This window comes from Charadrius vociferus, unplaced genomic scaffold, assembly GCF_000708025.1.
Source record: "Charadrius vociferus isolate BGI_N301 unplaced genomic scaffold, ASM70802v2 scaffold88, whole genome shotgun sequence".
Taxonomy (NCBI): Eukaryota; Metazoa; Chordata; class Aves; order Charadriiformes; family Charadriidae; genus Charadrius; species Charadrius vociferus.
In genome coordinates, this window is record NW_009649619.1 from 530,016 (window position 1) to 547,309 (window position 17,294).

At 42.4% G+C, this 17,294-nt stretch overlaps 1 protein-coding gene across 1 annotated transcript in view; it reads right to left on the reverse strand.

The window, feature by feature from the left end:
- Positions 1-14,893, reverse strand: part of MFSD10 (major facilitator superfamily domain containing 10) — a 24,467-nt gene extending 9,574 nt beyond the window's left edge. The window contains exons 1-7 of the mRNA XM_009890513.1: positions 14,710-14,893; positions 13,407-13,503; positions 8,680-8,783; positions 7,534-7,692; positions 5,545-5,733; positions 1,086-1,194; positions 1-66 (exon numbers count right to left, since the gene is read on the reverse strand). The exon at positions 1-66 is cut by the window's left edge and continues 6 nt beyond it. Of these exons, the coding sequence (XP_009888815.1) occupies positions 1-66; positions 1,086-1,194; positions 5,545-5,733; positions 7,534-7,692; positions 8,680-8,783; positions 13,407-13,503; positions 14,710-14,880 (895 nt within the window). The 5' untranslated portion in view covers positions 14,881-14,893. The remainder of the gene's footprint in view (positions 67-1,085; positions 1,195-5,544; positions 5,734-7,533; positions 7,693-8,679; positions 8,784-13,406; positions 13,504-14,709) is intronic.
- Between the last annotated feature and the right edge of the window lie 2,401 nt (positions 14,894-17,294).

The window sequence follows — 17,294 nt, forward strand, 5'->3', positions numbered from 1 at the left end:
CCAAGCCGGAAAACAGGAAGAGGTACAGGAAATAAGCCAGGCCCAAGATTTTGAGATTCTGAAGATCTAAACAAAAAACACAAAAAAACACCAAGGGAAAAAAAAGAGAGAGAAATACGGTGGTGTTTTTCAAGCATAGCTTGAGAATATAATAACAACAGTAAAGCAACATTTATCAACTGTACAGGGAAAAGTTCTCACCTCAGATGCTCATTTTAAATATCTGTACAAAACATGCCACAAAATTACTTCTGCCCACTACCTCCTTTCTTATGAGGGGAGGAGAGCCAAAAAGACTAATCTTTCTCTGGGTCACCCTGGTCGCACTCAACCAATCCAGCCCCTCTGCCTTACACCCCCATCTATATGGGGATTTATCTATTTTGTTTATTTATTTTAATCAATACCTGCTTTCCACCTAATACCTTGATGCTGCTCTCAGGATGATACTGGCTGAACTACTGCATCCCTTATTCTCAGCTATAAATGGTCTGTGACACATTATGTTACTTGGGTTTTGGCCAATGCAGGGTCTAACGGGTTTTCTCCGAAAGGAAAAATATTACTCTATTCCTGATGCGGCAGCAAGGAGGACTAAATGATAAGTTGGGGTACCTGGCAAACACTGATTTATTTTCTACGGCTTAAACAATGTCATACAGAGAAACGGCCAGCTCAAATCCTACATCTCCAAATCCTGAATCGAGAACTAAAATTCCAGTCTGAAGTTTCCTGGTTTGCAGCTTGGAGAAGCAAACTCACATCTCCCTTACTCATACCTTGATCTATCATTTTAAATCACTTCACTTACTGCAGCCTACTCTACACTGCAGACAGCACCTGAACAAAAAGCAAGTAGCAAGTCAGAAATCTTCAAAACACTGATGTCTAAACTTCTTTGGGGAATAAAAGGAGCAGCATCCAAGGGAACTTGCAATGCCCTTTTCATAGGTTACTAAGGTGGGTTTTAAATGAGTGAACAGAGTGCTGCTTCTGAAATGGTTTGAGTAAAGTTTTCACTTGAAAACCACCACCACATACAAAAAGACATAGAATATTAATATAAAACCCCAGCTAACACTTACTCTCCTCTGAAGGCGATTCCTTTCCTCGGGTGACTGCAGAGAACTGAAATAAAGCCAAAGGACTGAGCAAGTCAAGTGCTGCCTGAAATCCAGACGTCACAGAAGAGACCTGATCAGAGAGAGAGTGAGCTTTATTTAAAAACCTGATGTAATAACTACTGCAAGGAACTGACAGTAACAGTGAAATGTGCTTCTACACCTACACAAATTATCTGAGATGAAACAAGGCAACTGGCATTAGGGTGTGAGCGACCCCCAAGAACATATCCCAGACTTTATGATCACAGAACTGGCTCCAGCACTATAACTAGAAGGTAGAGCACTGATAGCAGCTTTCACTTAAGACAGAAAACAGATTCTTTCCTGGGTTCTCAAAAAGCAGAAGAGGCTCATTCTCCACAGCCTTGAAGGTGGCTTTATTTGGTTCACTTTTTTGCATCGTCCCTCATGTCCAATGAACATTTACTGGGAAAATAATGGCACACCTGCCTGCAAGTTCATGGGAAGCTGGGGATTTGCTTGGGTGCTACAGGTCTGAGAACAGTATGTTAAGCACATCAAACGACAGCCTGCTTTGGTACTGGTTGTTCTTTTAGCAAGCCAGTGACACCTCCTGGGGAAGAAAAGGAAAATATAATTTTTAGAGAGATTCCTTGGAGTCATCCTGCCCAGCCTCATTGTGAGGCTTTTTGAAGAGAAAAATTCATTTTTTAGTACTTCTGGTCCTTGTACTGTGTACATCTCAACCTAATTATGCAGCTAGTGGCACTCTCCCTGCTCCTTAACAACAGAAGCTTAGGAGATGCTTATTCTTTCACCTATAGAGAATTTTTTTTTTAATTTGTCTATTTTTTATTCTGAGGTATAGAAAATTAAAGAAAATGCTAATGTCTAAATTCTTAAGGAAACAGTTCCTTTTAAAGTAGGAGAATTTAGACTGTCACTGTACATGACAGTCATAGGAAGAGATAAGACAGACTCAAGAACTCTGAATAATCACAGTATTTCACATCTTCAAAACACCGCACAGACTTTATCTGATGAACTTTTCCCAGATAGGGAGGGAGCTATTACCCCCTTGAGGGCAGGGATTAAAGGTCAAATTATCAGCAGAGCTTAACCTCCGTGCATGACCTGAGGACTCATATGGACTGGATTTAATAAAGCTGTAAACAAATCAACCTTCAATATGGTATTAACATGACCCCTGTCTTGTTTTGATAGAGCTTGAGTGTCCGACAGCAGAGCTCTGGAGCTCATTAGTCTCACAACAGCAACCAGTTCAATATACCAGGCTGGTTTTGTATAAAGCTGCTGATCCACATAGAACAAACTGGGATATTTATTTCCCCTTCCACTGCACCTATTACAGAGAGTAAACAGACACTCTGAAGAAGTTTCCTCATGCTTTTAAAAGGTCTGTAAGAGGATTTCCTGAAGCTGGCTTGCAGCAATCCTCAATTCTTGCATTTGTTGGCATAATGGTGCTTGTATTACAGCACAGAGAATCTCTTCAAGCACGTAATGGAAAATCTGTAGCTTGTACCTGTTTTGAATTATTCTCCATGTCAGACAGGGTGCCAAGCTGCTTTGTACTACCAAGGCTGATTTTAGTTATATATGTTTAAAATCTCTAGTGTTTCATGTAATATATAGATATGCATTGGATTTTTTTTTTAATATACGTGTGTGTGCATGTAAATTTCTTTTAATTTCTCCTATCTTTGCCCTAGAAGCAGTGGTCTAGAAGTGACTTCATACACTGATCCATATGGAAAACATTGTCCTAAAACTGACAAAAATGTTTCACCACCACCAAATAACAAAGAATATGCTGCCAATTTCAGTCAACATCACCAGCTGCATGGAGTTTAGATTCTTTGCAGGTTCAAAATTTGCAACATCTAACTTGTATTTAATTTCTATGCTCATGATTTATTACTCCAAAATTGCTCAATTTTACTTCATGATCACCCCAAAAGTCACCTCAAATGGTAGACGTTTTTCACAGTGTCTTTGTTTACTCTGTTTTTCTCTAATGTAGAGAGACTAAGTAACATGCCTTAAAGGCACAGAGACAGTCGAAATCAGGAATGAAGCCTGGGCCTTCCAAGCTTCAGCCTTACCCTTCAAATCAGACACTTTTAGTACGCATAGAGCAAAAGCCTTGTTTTTCCATAAGTCTGCAAGTGATGCTTCATAGCCCTACTCATAGTCCTTACATGATTAGCTGGACACCAGAAAAAAAAGTTCTAAGAGCCTCCCTCCAGCTAGGCAGCCTTGCCCATGACTAGCTTAGCCAAAAATTAAGTCAAAAGCTCTTAAAGGGGACAGATTGCACTACAGACCTTTCTATTCCTCCTTTCTCCCAAGCAGCTCCCAGCAGTACTCATTTTGGCCGCCTCACACAAGACCACTGTCTCTGACAGGTGAAAGGTACAGTTCTCTGGTCACTCTTCACCCAATAAACTTGTGGAGCACTTGAAAAAAAGTGAAAGGAGGATAGCAAAAAATCTGTTCGCCTTGGATGAAAACTCATCCTTGTTCCCTCTGTCCCCCTCCACCTTCCCCTTTCTACAAATTAATTCCAACATGAATTAATGTGAAACACGTCTCTCCTGTGAAAAAGAGGACTGATAGAGAAACAAGGATATGATGAGAACACAGTGGATTTCAAGGAAACAGATGCTTGATGCCACTGGCACATCCTCCTACCGGTTATCATTATAATTTCCCCTTTTTACAGCTTTGTTCTTCCAACACATCCACTCCTATGCTCCAGAAGCACCTGCTGCAGCTCAGCCCAGCCAAGTTACAGGAAGGCAGCCAACATACCTGCCTTTCCTCCATCATCCATGGGCCAAGAAAACTCACTCGGAAAGTGGGAGGAATTATCCAACAAAAAGAGGAAAGCAGCCTAATAAGTGAAATTACAAATACCCTAGAACACGTCAATCCCATGGGGCCACTGCCCAGATGCAGGCTGAAAGGAGACAGCACAAAAGCACTAACACCGATACTGATCACAAGAAGCTCTAATGCCAGACAAACCAGTATCTCATCAGCAATCAAATACCCTGGGTATTTTGCATGACTGGGACCTGACCCAGAGAGGCATCTATTAATCCATCTCACAAAATATCCATTGCTGCACAGAGACACAGCCCCAAAAAGCAGGGACAGAGCACTCTTTTTCTTACCAAAATTCAGTCATGCTGGCTAATGCTGACTAGCTTACCAGAAGAACTCTTAAGAGACTAGTAAAAGGACAAGGGACGTATGCAGTCATCATACAGTCCTAAAAGGCACCAAAGCCATTTATCCCTCTACAACACAGGTGGAATTGTCTACAGAATACAGATTCGCTCTACAGCACTTCCCTAAGTCAACATGTTGCCACCGCCCCAGAGTGTGCAGCTCTAATCAAGAACAGGATTTTATCTGGAATGTTTAGAAACAGCCAAATAGGAAAGGGGAACAGATGACACATGGAACAGCTGTTTAAAAAAAAAAAAATAAATAGCTGTAGTGCTTGAGAAGATAACATGAGCAACCAATTTCACATGAGAGACAACCTGCTGGGAAACACTCAGGGAAGGTCTAAAGTTTTGTCCCGGAAGCAGCATTGCAGACAAAAGTTTCCAGAACAATTCTCAGCACCAAATAGGTTTGGCTATCCAGAAACCAAGCACGCTTCAATGGTTGAGCACTGCTTAGAAACAAGGGATGACAGGAAAGATCCAATCCAGCCGAAAGCCTCAAATTTGAGTGCTTCCCTCAGATACCCAGGGCTGAATTCAGTCTCTTCCACACTACCAAAGCAGATTGCTCCAAGATACCTTTAATCAGATATATCTTGGACAGTGTCTGATCACATAATATTAAATCATAATGTTAATAAATGTTTGGCCCCACAAATCCAGACACTGAACTTCAGCACACGTAGATATTTTATACCTGTGGAAGACAATACAGTTCAGGGATAAGAGTCATTTGCTACCTGAGTGTTCAAAACAACCATGTGAAGACAAGATAACAGTTAAGAAAATTTCTAACATATTCTGACTATATGAAAGAAATTCCAGTCTGAAGCATTTACTTTTATGATTACCTGAAATTCATCCCCAGGGAGTCATTGTGATCATAGTTTAAAATTCACCCTCTTCCTCCTAGGCGTGCATTAGTTTTTCAGAAATCTAAACCTAACACATCAAAACCAGCAATTAAGTAGACATGTTAGCTATAAAGAATTTCTCATAATACACTGGGCTAGGAGACAGGACCATCATGCAACAATTTTGACACCAGCCTAAATAATAATATTAAATCCTAGTGCCAGGAATGAGCTAAATTCCCGAGATCCTGGCTCAGCTCCTTCGTCATTGTTTCCAGTATTTCAACAGTTCTCAAACTCTGTTTTTGCAAGAAACACAGATCTTCAGATTTATAGTCCATTTACCCGTTTTTCTTTGGGAAGTGTCTCTGGAAGTAGGAAGAAAATGAAAATTAAATCGGCCACAGCGAACATGACTGCTAACAACGCTGAACGAAGATAGAAGACTTCTCCTTTCTCTGTCTCCATGGCTAGGTAAGCTCCAATCATGGGACCAAGGGTAAAACCAAGGGAGAAAGCCACACCAATCATTGCCTGCAGTGATAAAATAAACACAGACATGAAGTTTCAGATACCAGTTTGTTCAGGTAGCTCAGCTCTAAACCAATTTGGATTTCCCAGCATTTACCTTAAAGAAATACAATCAGATACAGAAAGTAATGACCCTGAGGATGTAGGGAGCGCACAGCAATGAGTGTTAAGTGTGAAAAAACTGCTATTTCCAAATAACTGATTTTATTTTCTGTCTAGTCAGGAAAGTGGCAGGAACAAACTGCAATGTGGTTATGAGTGAAAGGAAGTTGGGAAGGGAAACAATGATTCTCATTTCAGGGACTGCTTAGCGAGCAGATCCTTCAGCCATAGGACAAACTTTTGTAGTGTAAAACTGGAGAAGGGAGGACAGCACCATGGTAGGAATTCATAATGATGTCTACAGCTTCTAAAATACTTTGGCAATTTCTGTATTTAGGAATTTATGTCTCACAGAGCACATAGGCTGAGCGGCTTCCCAGCAAAACCTGAATTTAGTACAGGTACTAAAGAGAATTTATTAACTCACTGTGAAACCAGCACAGAAGAAAAGACGTAGAATCTGTATACACTGGATGGGAGCTTAAAAGAGCACCTCTTTGAGTCACCAGCCTCAGTGAGATTGCTTAAGAATACAACAGGGCAGGATCTGGCTCATTTTCTTTAAGAGACACTCAAAGATGTATACTCATACATGCAGGACCCAAACATGTGTCATCCCAGGACACGATCCTCCAGCTTTCCAGAGTCTGTTTGACTCTACCTATAGTACCACATTAAAGAAGGGCAGGGCAGACTTAGGTGTCGTATCACAGTCTCAAGTGTTGTTCCAGCCTCACCATCTAGCACTCTCCCAGGCAATGCCCCATCGCAGTTTGGGAATAGCATCAGATACTACTCTCTTCCCAGAAAGCAGATGAACATGCCTACTCTGCTCTGAAAAAGAAGAGAGTATAGCCATATGGATGTAAGCCATGCTGTACTACGTGACTCGGTCTCAAGCCCAAAAATAGGTCCTGACCCATTTTATTTACTTATGCTGTATGGCTAGCCCTCTCCATAAATAAAAATATATTTTGGCTCACCAGGACTATAATAAATTGCTTGGAAAATTCATTAGCTATTACTGTGAAATCTAAAGCTTTCCCCTCCCAAGAAGCAGCTGTTCCACATAGTGGCTTATAACAATCTGTTAATAGAAGTTTGGGCCCTTAAGGTTTTAAGAAGATAAAAGATTTAACTGGTAATTCACAGGCAAAGTTCAGCCTGCAGCGTGTTTCCATCTGGTTCACTGCCTTCTGGAAGAGGACAGGACAGCTGTTCATACTACTTGCTGCTCAGTCAGCCAAATGCCACATCCTTTACCCACTGAGCTCAGATCCTGAAGGCAGTGCGGCACCCGAGGAAGTCAGGAGGCACGCTGTGTTGTGCAGTGCTGATGTGCTTCCACTGTTTGGGAAGGTGAGAAAAACAGGGTGTCCTATAACTGGGTTCCAGCTACCAAAACTGGGCCATAAGACCTTCTGATTTCTAAGTTACCAGCAGGAGTAACAGTTAAAACACTCACACAAGTAGTTTTTCCACCTCTAGGGCATTTGCATTTCACTTGTAGGTAAAAGTCATCGAGAAGTAAAGTCTGAGAGCTCAACAGCAAAACAACCCAGCATCTTTTCAGAAACATGGTAGTATATAAAGTCATGTTTTGATCAATGAATACACACCTGAGGAAGACATTCTGAGCACCTGAAGTCAATTAAAAAATACCCAGCAAACCCAAACATATACCCCACACATGTAACTCACCATGCCCTTGCTCCGTGCTTTTGGAGAGTTCAAGTCAGCGATTATAGCTGTGGAGAGGCTGACATTCCCTTTGCTTATTCCACCTACAATCCTGGAGAGAAGAAAAATGCCGAAAGTCCTAGAGGCAGCCCATAGTGCGTATGATGTTATCAAACCCACCTGCAGAAGCAAGAAAGGGTTCTTTATAAAGCAGAGCAAAGTTGATCTCATTTCTACACATTTCCCAGCTAAACATTGGATTTTATTGTTTGGTCGTTTTGGTCGTGGGTTTTTAACAGTTAGTAAAAAAAACCATGTAATAAATATCTGAATATACTGATACTGCACTATGTCCTGGACAAGTGATATAAAAAGTAGAAACAAGTCCACAAAAGCTGCACATAAATGTGAGATTACTAACAAAATTAGAAGAGCGAGGAAATTTCAAAAGGACTTAAATCAGTCCTGGACAGAAAAACACTTTTGTATGTCCTGCTCCACTTGTTTTCAACTTCAAGAGAACTGTAAGTTCAAAATAAAAAGAATTCAGAGTTCTAGCCCTTAAATTTCATAATCAATCATAAGCACATGTGCTTATTTGACTCTCCACAAGCCTACAGGAGAGGGGGATTTGTGTATCATTTACTGCCGCGTATGTACACACTTGGTCTGCACTGCTTCTGTAATTAGAACCCCATACTCTGACCAGAAACAGAGAAAACTTTTTAGAGGATGTTCATGTTCCTAAGAAACACAGCTTACACTCCTGTACAGCACTTCCTAATCAACAATCCCCAGGCTCTGTGAAACAGGTCATGAAGTGATCAACCCTCATTAGTCATTTGGGGAACTAAAATATACAGGGATTAAGGCTAACATTTGTAAACAGAGCATCTGTAGTCATGCTCTCGCACAAAGGGGAAAGGGATCTTGGAAAATCCCAGCAAAAGATAGGTATTTTGGTGCTTCCTTGTACAATTCTGGATCTGGGAAGCTTAGCTTAAGTACTTGCATTTGGAAGCGTGGCCAAGTGACTTGGCAAGAAGCAGTCAACAATGATCAGACCTAGAACGTTAAATTTCCCAATCCATTGTGCTAACCACAAGACCTCAGTGCTTTCAACTGCGTATTGAGATGGCATGACTAAAATCAGCATGAGACACATACCACTGTCATCAAGATGACAGGTCTTCTGCCGAAGCAGTCTGACACAGCACCAGTGAGGGGAGAGGAGAAAAACTGTAGGATGGAAAAGATTGAGCCAATCAGACCTAAAAGAAAAAAAAAAAAAAAATCATTAGACTTGCTGCATGTCATAAATACAAGGAAAGACAACCTATGCCAGACCTATCACTCCATCGTGTCCTTTAAAAGTACACAATTTGATGTGAAACAACAGCTATAAAGAACAGTGTTGTCTCTGAAACTAAGCCACCCTCAAAACACCAATCTTGCACTGTTATTTAACTGAGGTGGCAAATACAGACAGACCAGAGTAACAGGCATAAACTGGACGATTTGCTGGTTACTTCACTGGTGAGAAGGGGTTTGAAACTCACTGGTTATAATGGAATGCTGATTCTTCAATGCTTCCCCAACTGACTACGTAAATTTTCTGTTCTTAAAGCAGCAATAAGGCAGCTTTTATAGTCACAGTTCTTTTAAGATTTTTTTGGATGGCTTGAACCTGATTCTGTCACACTTAATTAGCTTTTCTTTCCTTGTTATCATAGAAAGGAGGACATAAGCACTGATGTTAGTGAGACACCCTAAGAGGTAGGAGTGATTCCAACAGACTCCAAGAGCCTTTTGAAATCTGCCTCCAGCTTCTGTGATCTTAAATTCCTCTTTTCTCTTGCCATTTCTAGCTTCAACACTTATTAATTTGCACTACACTCTCAACAAACAGGCAAAAAAACCCATCTTTGCTGTCACAGTTTTTCTCTAAAGAAAAAACTAGGTTATACTTCTCAGATCATTCAGCTATCAAAGCTTTAAAAGGCAGAGGAGAGACAGACCAGAAGTTCTGCTCCCATCAACTCTGAGGGAAGCAGAATATTGATACTGAACACCTTGAGGAGAACGGATGTTTAGCACTGCTCAAAAGCCCCCCAAAATGAAAGAAATCATAGAATAATAGAATAGTTTGGGTTGCAAGAGATCTTTAAAGGTCATCTAGTCCAACCCTCCTGCAATAAGTAGGGACATCTTCAACTTGGATCAGGTTTCTCAGAGCCCCACTCAATCTGACCTTGAATGTTTCCAGGGATGGGGCATCTACCACCTCTTTGGACAACCTGTTCCAGTGTTTCACCATCCTCATCATAAAAGATTTCTTCCTTATATCTAGTCTGAATCTACCCTCCTTTAGTTTAAAAACATTACCACTTGTCCTATCGCAACAGGCCATGCTAAAAAGTCTGTCCCTATCTTTCCCGTAGGCCCTCTTTAAGTACTGAAAGGCCACAATAAGGTCTCCCCAGAGCTTTCTCTTCTCCAGGCTGAACAACCCCAACTCTCTCAGCCTGTCCTCATAGGAGAGGTGGTCCAGCCCTCTGATCATCCTCGTGGCTCTCCTCTGGACCTGCTCCAACAGGTCCACGTCCTTCCTATGTTGGGGGCTCCAGAGCTCGACACAGTACTCCAGGTGAGGTCTCACCAGAGTGGAGCAGAAGGGGAGAACCACCTCACTCAACCTGCTGCCCACAATCTTATAGATCGGTACACTGGCAGTTTATGTTAATGAGAGACAAGTTTTCCTCCTCGTACTTCTTAGCACTGTCAAAACACCCAGATATACAAAACACATCACAGCCAGGCAGCATCAAAAGCAGGACTGTTCCACACAGAGGAATGAGCAAGGAGCTGAGGTTGACCACAACACTGGCAGTGCCCTCACCAACCAGGGCGCAGTCCCACATTATCTGGATGGGTTGTGCAGAGCAGGGTGCCACTAGCAGGGTCCACTGACAGTCCCAGACAAGGCGAGGATTATATATCAGGTCCATCCAGGGAGTCCAGTCAGGACCAACAAGAGACAGGGTCAGAGAAAGGAGTGGAAACAAGACTAAGATGTAGGTCCATTCAGGAGATAAGACACCTGCAACATAGGTCCAAGGTCCATCCAAAAGACAGGGCCAGAGACAGCCCTATAGACAAGGCTACACCTACAATACAGCTCAGGCAAGGCCCAGGCCTGAGCTGAAATACGGCTCCGGAATCACTGGGCAGAAAGTGTGTGTGTGTGAAGGCTGGTCACCACAACTAAGTATAGGTGCCCTCAGGGCCTTGACGAGGGCAGGGAAGGTTTCTGCCCTGAAGAAGTTGCAGTCTAAGCAAAGATGAAAGAGAGCAGAATATATCCTGCACTGGGAGAAGCAAAAAGATGATCTTGCAAGTATCTTTCCAATCCTATGCTCCTTGTTGCAGCTGAAGGCAATGAAGGAATGCAGGCTGCAGGAAGACTGCAGTGGCCGCTGCTTAACAAGTATAATGAACCTTTCAACTATAACCATTTAAGATGCAATCAGACAAGATGGACTGAGACGGGAGCTGACTACAACTAAGATGGCTTGTCCATCTTCCCCAACTTCTGCAGCCTCGGTGAACTCTCCAGTGAGCTAATTCAACTCAGTCTGGCAGAAAACTAACCCAGGAAAAAAGAAAAGGGGAAAAAAAGTTTTCTGTTGGTTTAGCAAATTAAATGACTCATTAAGAAAAGCTGTCACTGAAGACAGCAGAAGAGATGCCATCAAATGTGACAGATACCAGCTTAATTCAGCCACCTTGCCTGCACCCTCACTGCCTGCGGCTGCTAGGTAATTACTGAACATTCCCATCACTGCTCAATACTGCTTCTAAATACTTTTCTCTCAATACTTTTCTCCCAGAGAGAAAACAGCAAGGGATACCAGCTTCCCTTCCGAGACAATATTTTATTTGCATGTTCCAGTTAGATGCTGTATTTTTTTCAAAGGGCAAAAGAGTCAGTTGGACTCCTCTGGAAGGAGCAGGGAGATTTCTCCTTCCCCTTGAAAGCAACTGAGCCAAGTCAAGGGATACAGCCCTCCCAAGAGTACAGGACACAGCAGGTAAAAGGAAAGGCAACAAGTTGGACACAACTCTGAGCTACCAGCCCCTTGTTTAGAGTCTGAGATAGAGAGAAGGAACAAGGAGAAGGCATGCAGTCAAGCTTTAGAGGAGACAGAAAGCAGTTTCTAAGGGATTAAAGAAAACCGTTTCCTACCATTCAAAGCCAGTAATCTGACTGAAAATGCACACAGAAACAACAACATGCCTGCAAGGACACTGTGGGAAAGGGGAAAATTGTTTATCAACTTTCTAATGTCTGTTAAACCCCAGAAACCTACTTTAAATAGTAACAGTACATTCACACTTATATTAAAAGCCTTTTGCTTATCTTGGGGAAAGCATCAGCTCACTAAAAGAAAAGGGTCTAGACATTTCCAATTAAAATTAACCCAGACACCCTCACACCTTTGTACTCCAAAATTCCAGTTTCCTGACGACTCTCTAGATCACAAGGAGCCAAAAGAGCCTCTGATGTGTAACATTACATACGTTGCTGGGTTTCCTGCACTACTGCTGCTGAAGCTCACCCACACCAGCGTCCTAGTGACAGCAAATGCTCCTAGACCCTGCAAGTCAGCACCTCTCCTGCTTTTAATAGGACTAATGAGATTTAGAAGCAGTGCTGCACTATAGCTGCCCAGCGGGGAGGCGAGACTACAACTCACAAGCTTCTAATTCCAGTGTTTCCTACTGATTGACCTCCAATCACATGCAGATCAATTGTGAAGGGAGAGTAATTTCTGTGACTGTGCAGGGTCTAGCACAGCAGGCTCCTGACCCTCAGCTGGCAGCTTGACAATAAGGAACAGCAGGCCTGTAACAATCTGTAGAACAAATTGGGCAAGATCATAGGATAATGCAGGTTAAAAGTGACCTCTGGAAGTCACCCACTCCAACCACCTGCTCACAGGGTCAGCTATGAGGTTAGACCGGATTGTTCAGGGTTTCACAGCCTCTGAGGATGGAGACTACAAAACCTCTCTGGGCAACCTATACCACTGGCCATCCTCACTGTGAAAAAGTTCCTCATTATTTCTAGTCTGAACCTCCCCTGCTTCTACTTATGCCTCTTGCCTCTCCTTTTCCCACCATGCACCAGTGAAATGCCTCACTGTGTTCTTGATAACCTCCCCACAGCTATTGGAAGGGTGCTACTAGCTCCAGGCTGAACAAGCCATGGCTCCCCAGACCCTCTGTCTTCCTGGTCCTCTGCTGAACTCATTGCAGTTTATGAATGTTTTCTTGTATTGGGAGGCCAAAACTGGATGCAATGCTCTAGATATGGTCTAACAAGTGCTGAGTAGAGTGGGATGATTGCTTCCCCCAATCTGCTGGCTCAGGTGCTGTTGGTGCTTTTGCTGCCAGGTCTGGATCATGCTCAGCTTGCTGCTCACCACGATCTCCAGAGCTTTTACAGCAGAGATGCTCCCCACCAGTCAGTATCACTGCAAGGGACTACTCCTTCCCAGTGGCAGGACCTCACATTTGTCCATACTGAATTTCAGAAGGTTCCACTTGGCCTACTCCTCCCGCCTGTCTAGTTGTCTCCAAATGACAGAAATAGGGCTGTCCAACTCTTTATTGCTATCAGTGTAGTGAAAACAAAATCATTTATAGCCTACTGTAAAAGACATTTTCTGTGTTACTTAAGTCTAAATCTAGTAACACTCAAGTGTGCTTTTGTATTTTTTGTAATTTTCCTCATCATTCATCATTCCTCACATCAACACTGTAAATGACTTGAAAGCACCACACTGTTTTTTTGGGGGGTGTCTGTTAGCTTCTTTGCTTAATTTCCATACCTCCAAACAAGACGCTGTTGTATTTCCGCTCTGGAGGCATCCCAACCATCACTGCAAACCAGTCCACACCACGTTGCAATGACAAATAGAATCCATCCTGCAAAACAGATGGCTAGGAAATAGAAGCAGGAAGACAGTTTCTCTGTTTTGTTTTTTTTTTCCTCTTTTTTTTTTTTTCCAAAGACTTTTATTTTCATCATAGCTTAGCAAACTAGAGGTAACGTTAGACGATTCTTTCCCTCCTCCTTGTGAAAATGTCTTGGTTGATCAGTTGTCACAGGCTAAAAATAGCTTAAATTGTGAATGCTAACAGGCAGCAGATATTTGGGTGTATGTGTTTGAGCAAGGGAATATCTGAATTTGAACTTTTTTAAATCATCAGGCCTGCTAATTGCTAAAACCTGGACTAAACAGAAGTGGCATGTCCTGAATCCTTCAATTAATAAAGCAACAGGAGACACATTCTATCCCCCTGCACATACACTATTCAGAAAGAAAAGGTAGTGCCAAAAAGAACGGTTCCTGAAAAGAGGAGGACTTGAAAGAAAGAAGAGGGCCCTGAAAAGAAGGTGAAGATCTTGGCTATAGGAAATACACTGGAAGTGGGGGAAGATCCAGGAGATCAGAACCCATGATTAAAGTTAGAGACAAGGTTGTAAGAAAAACAAAGGCTACAGCTGCAGTTGGGAGTGGGGTTAGAAAGGGGCAGCAAGATAGAGGTGTGGGCTGCAAAAATAACTCTCCCCTGACAACGTCTTCATCTTACCCAGTAACACCTGTGAATGGTAACTGCGAGCAGCTGTGCAGCAGGGAACCCACACAGCTTTCTACCCTGTGTTCCCAGACCAGCAGCCAGCTCCCTGCTAAGAATGGAAGTTGAGACCTAGGTGAACATGATGCTGGAGGTGCGAGCAAGAGAGTGTGTGAAAGACTCAAGTAGGATTAAAGCTCATCTCTTTGCTTCTTATAAACCCCAGTATGCAGATCCATTATGGTCTGTCTTTACTCTGTCTCACCAGTAACATCAGTGTAAGTCATGAATGCACTGGTAATAACAAGGACCAGCCCCTAACAAATACCTGAATTTTCTCCAAAACAAATTCCTCATTTTAATGAAAAAGCAAGAGGCAAGAGTCTCATGCAAGTTCACAAACAAATTCAGTCCATGAACCATTTAAATGGGCCGGATATTATTATTCTGCCTACAGCTATTTGGTTTGTCCCAAGGCAAGGGATTTTTCTTCCATCCTTCCCTAAAGGTCTCATACCTAACATTTTCAGCAGGCTGACCTTCTCTGCTTACCTCAGTCTGGCTGTAATAATCAAGGATAGAAGGAAACAGTGGCAAGATGAGAGCAAATCCCAACAAGTCGATGAAGAGTGCCAGGAAGACGATTGTAATAACATGACTGCGGTTCTGTTCTTGCTTGTCATTGATGGAGCTGTTGCTGGTTTCTCTCTCTCGCAGGGCCATGTTCCCAGGTGCTCTGCTTCTAAAACATTATATTTATATCCAGTCAACAGGAAACATTTTGCAGGCCTTTCATAAGAGTATCTTGCTGATTCATTCTTGCTCTCTACAAACTTCACAAAAATAAATATAAGCTATGGCTATATTAAGCTACCTGGTTTTCAAGGGAACGGGAACTCTCTAGTCTTGGTTATTAGCTCAGCATCAAGTTTGCTTGTGTCAAGAACAGGCTACAAGGGCAATAAGATAACAAACTATTATAGGAGCATCTCAAATAAAACACTAAAGAACTAAAGAGCCTTTAAAGTTTGTTAATGTGAGCAATGCTAATACAACTTTCCCAAATGTTTTCAACTCAGCATTACAATAAAATAGGTAAGAAAGGGCACTCTTGTTTTTGAATATCCACATTCAAGTAACTAATAGATTCCTTATGCCTTCAGTGCATACTAGAAATTACTAAAGCAATAGTGATTTAAAAAAAAAAAAAAAAGGTAGAGGGAGGCTCTTCAAGATAAATCCTAGAGAGCCAACGGCAACTCAAGAAACAACACAAAATTTTGAAAAATTTTTTCTTTCTCTGGATCACAGCCACTGATAGGCTATATGAGTTGGGGCACCGAGTGATTAAGACAGCGTTTTATTTTGTCAGAAATCAGAACAACCAACTTTCTTTGATAATTCTCCAAACTGTCTTAAAGATGGAGGCAGGCCATATCATGTTCAGTATTTAACAAATAAAGAAGTCAGTCCGTATTCCAAAAAAAAACCCCAGTTTCAACAGATCTCAAAAATCAAGAATACACAAACCATGAAATTGCAAACTTCAGACTTGTAAAACATTGCAGTGTACCTCAATCGTAAACCAAACAAATTTGCAGTCCCTGTTACTGCAGAAATTCCTGAACGTTTGCTGCACTATAATAGTAAAAAAGGAGACAAAACTTCATACAACAAAGTCAATCAATGCCAAAATATCCACTGACTTTGATGAGTCAGGATTGAAAAAAACTGAGCAATTCTTAATATAAATTCTACTCCAGACAAGACATACGGTATTACATACAGAGAGCACTTACACATATAACATCATATTATACTAATTGAAGATCATAACTCTCTGTTATGCTCAGCAATAAATATTATTGTGATATTTCTTTACCGGTGGATTCAGTTTACTAGCACTGAAACATTATTAAAGTTCAAACACTATGAGGCAAACACGGAAGGTGGCCACCTGCAATCCGTTTATTAAATTCTTGGCATAATGCTCTTAAATCTGACAGTGAACAAGTAGTTTGTTCAGGATCCTTTTATTTAAAATGGTAAATCACCACCACTACAAATATTTAGCATTATTTGTTCACCCAAATGATATACGAGCATCTGGAGCCAAAACAACCATTACTTTAGGCAAATCCTCCCTGGCCCTAGGTCTATCGAGCCAAGAGTTGAGGGATGGGTTCATTGTGGCAGATTCTATCTTGTTTTTCCTCCCAATTTGTTTATTCATCCACTGCAAGCTGAACTTTATTCCAGGGTTATTTATACAGGATCATATCCGTTACACCTCACCCTCTGGGCCATTTCAGCTCGCGTATGTCTTGAACCTATCGATGCTCACACTGACCTTCCATTCAGCTTCACTTTCGGCTTACGCAATACCCCAAGGTACTACACGTACGTGCCTTTGTGCTCCATCAGTTTTGTTGTTCAAACCTCTCCATATTTTTTGCTGGGCAGGAAACCACCAAACATTTTATAGGCCCTAGCATCCCGTCAGCAAAAACAAAACACTTCACTTCTACCATGACCTTTGATTTCTGTGAGACGTGTTTGAAGGGGGTGGGGGGGTGGGTGGGTGTGCAGGGGGGTGTGTGTGTATTTTCAGTTTAGGGAAGTTGTTTCTCAGGGCACTTGTGCCCCAGCCATCCCCTCAGTGCTCCCCGCCTGTGTCTCACCGCTTCTGCCTTTGAGCTCCGGCCGGGCCGGGCCGTGAGGCTGTGCCTCTCAGGAAGGGATCAGCCGCCAAGCTGGCCCTGCCCTAACGCACAAACACAGATTTGTCACCAGCTAGCAGGAAGAATTTCATACTTCTGGTGTCTTCCTACCACCCCTTCACCCCCCTCCCCGGAATGTCCTAGGCCCGGCTTTACCTTGCTAAGCCTCGGGAAGGCTCCTCGGACTCCTTAACAAAGTCCTGATTCAGGTCAAGAGCAGGAGTTTCAATCGGGGGCAATAAAAAAAAACCCAAAACCCCCCAAAAAAACCCAAAAACCAAACACAAAAAAAAACCCCAAACCCCGATTTCCCAGAGCAGCCAAAGCCCAGAGGACCGAGGGGCCGCCAAGCAGGAAAGGGACCGCCCTGGAAAGATGTGGTGTCAGCGGCGAGGGCCCGCTGTCCCCCCCCGCAAG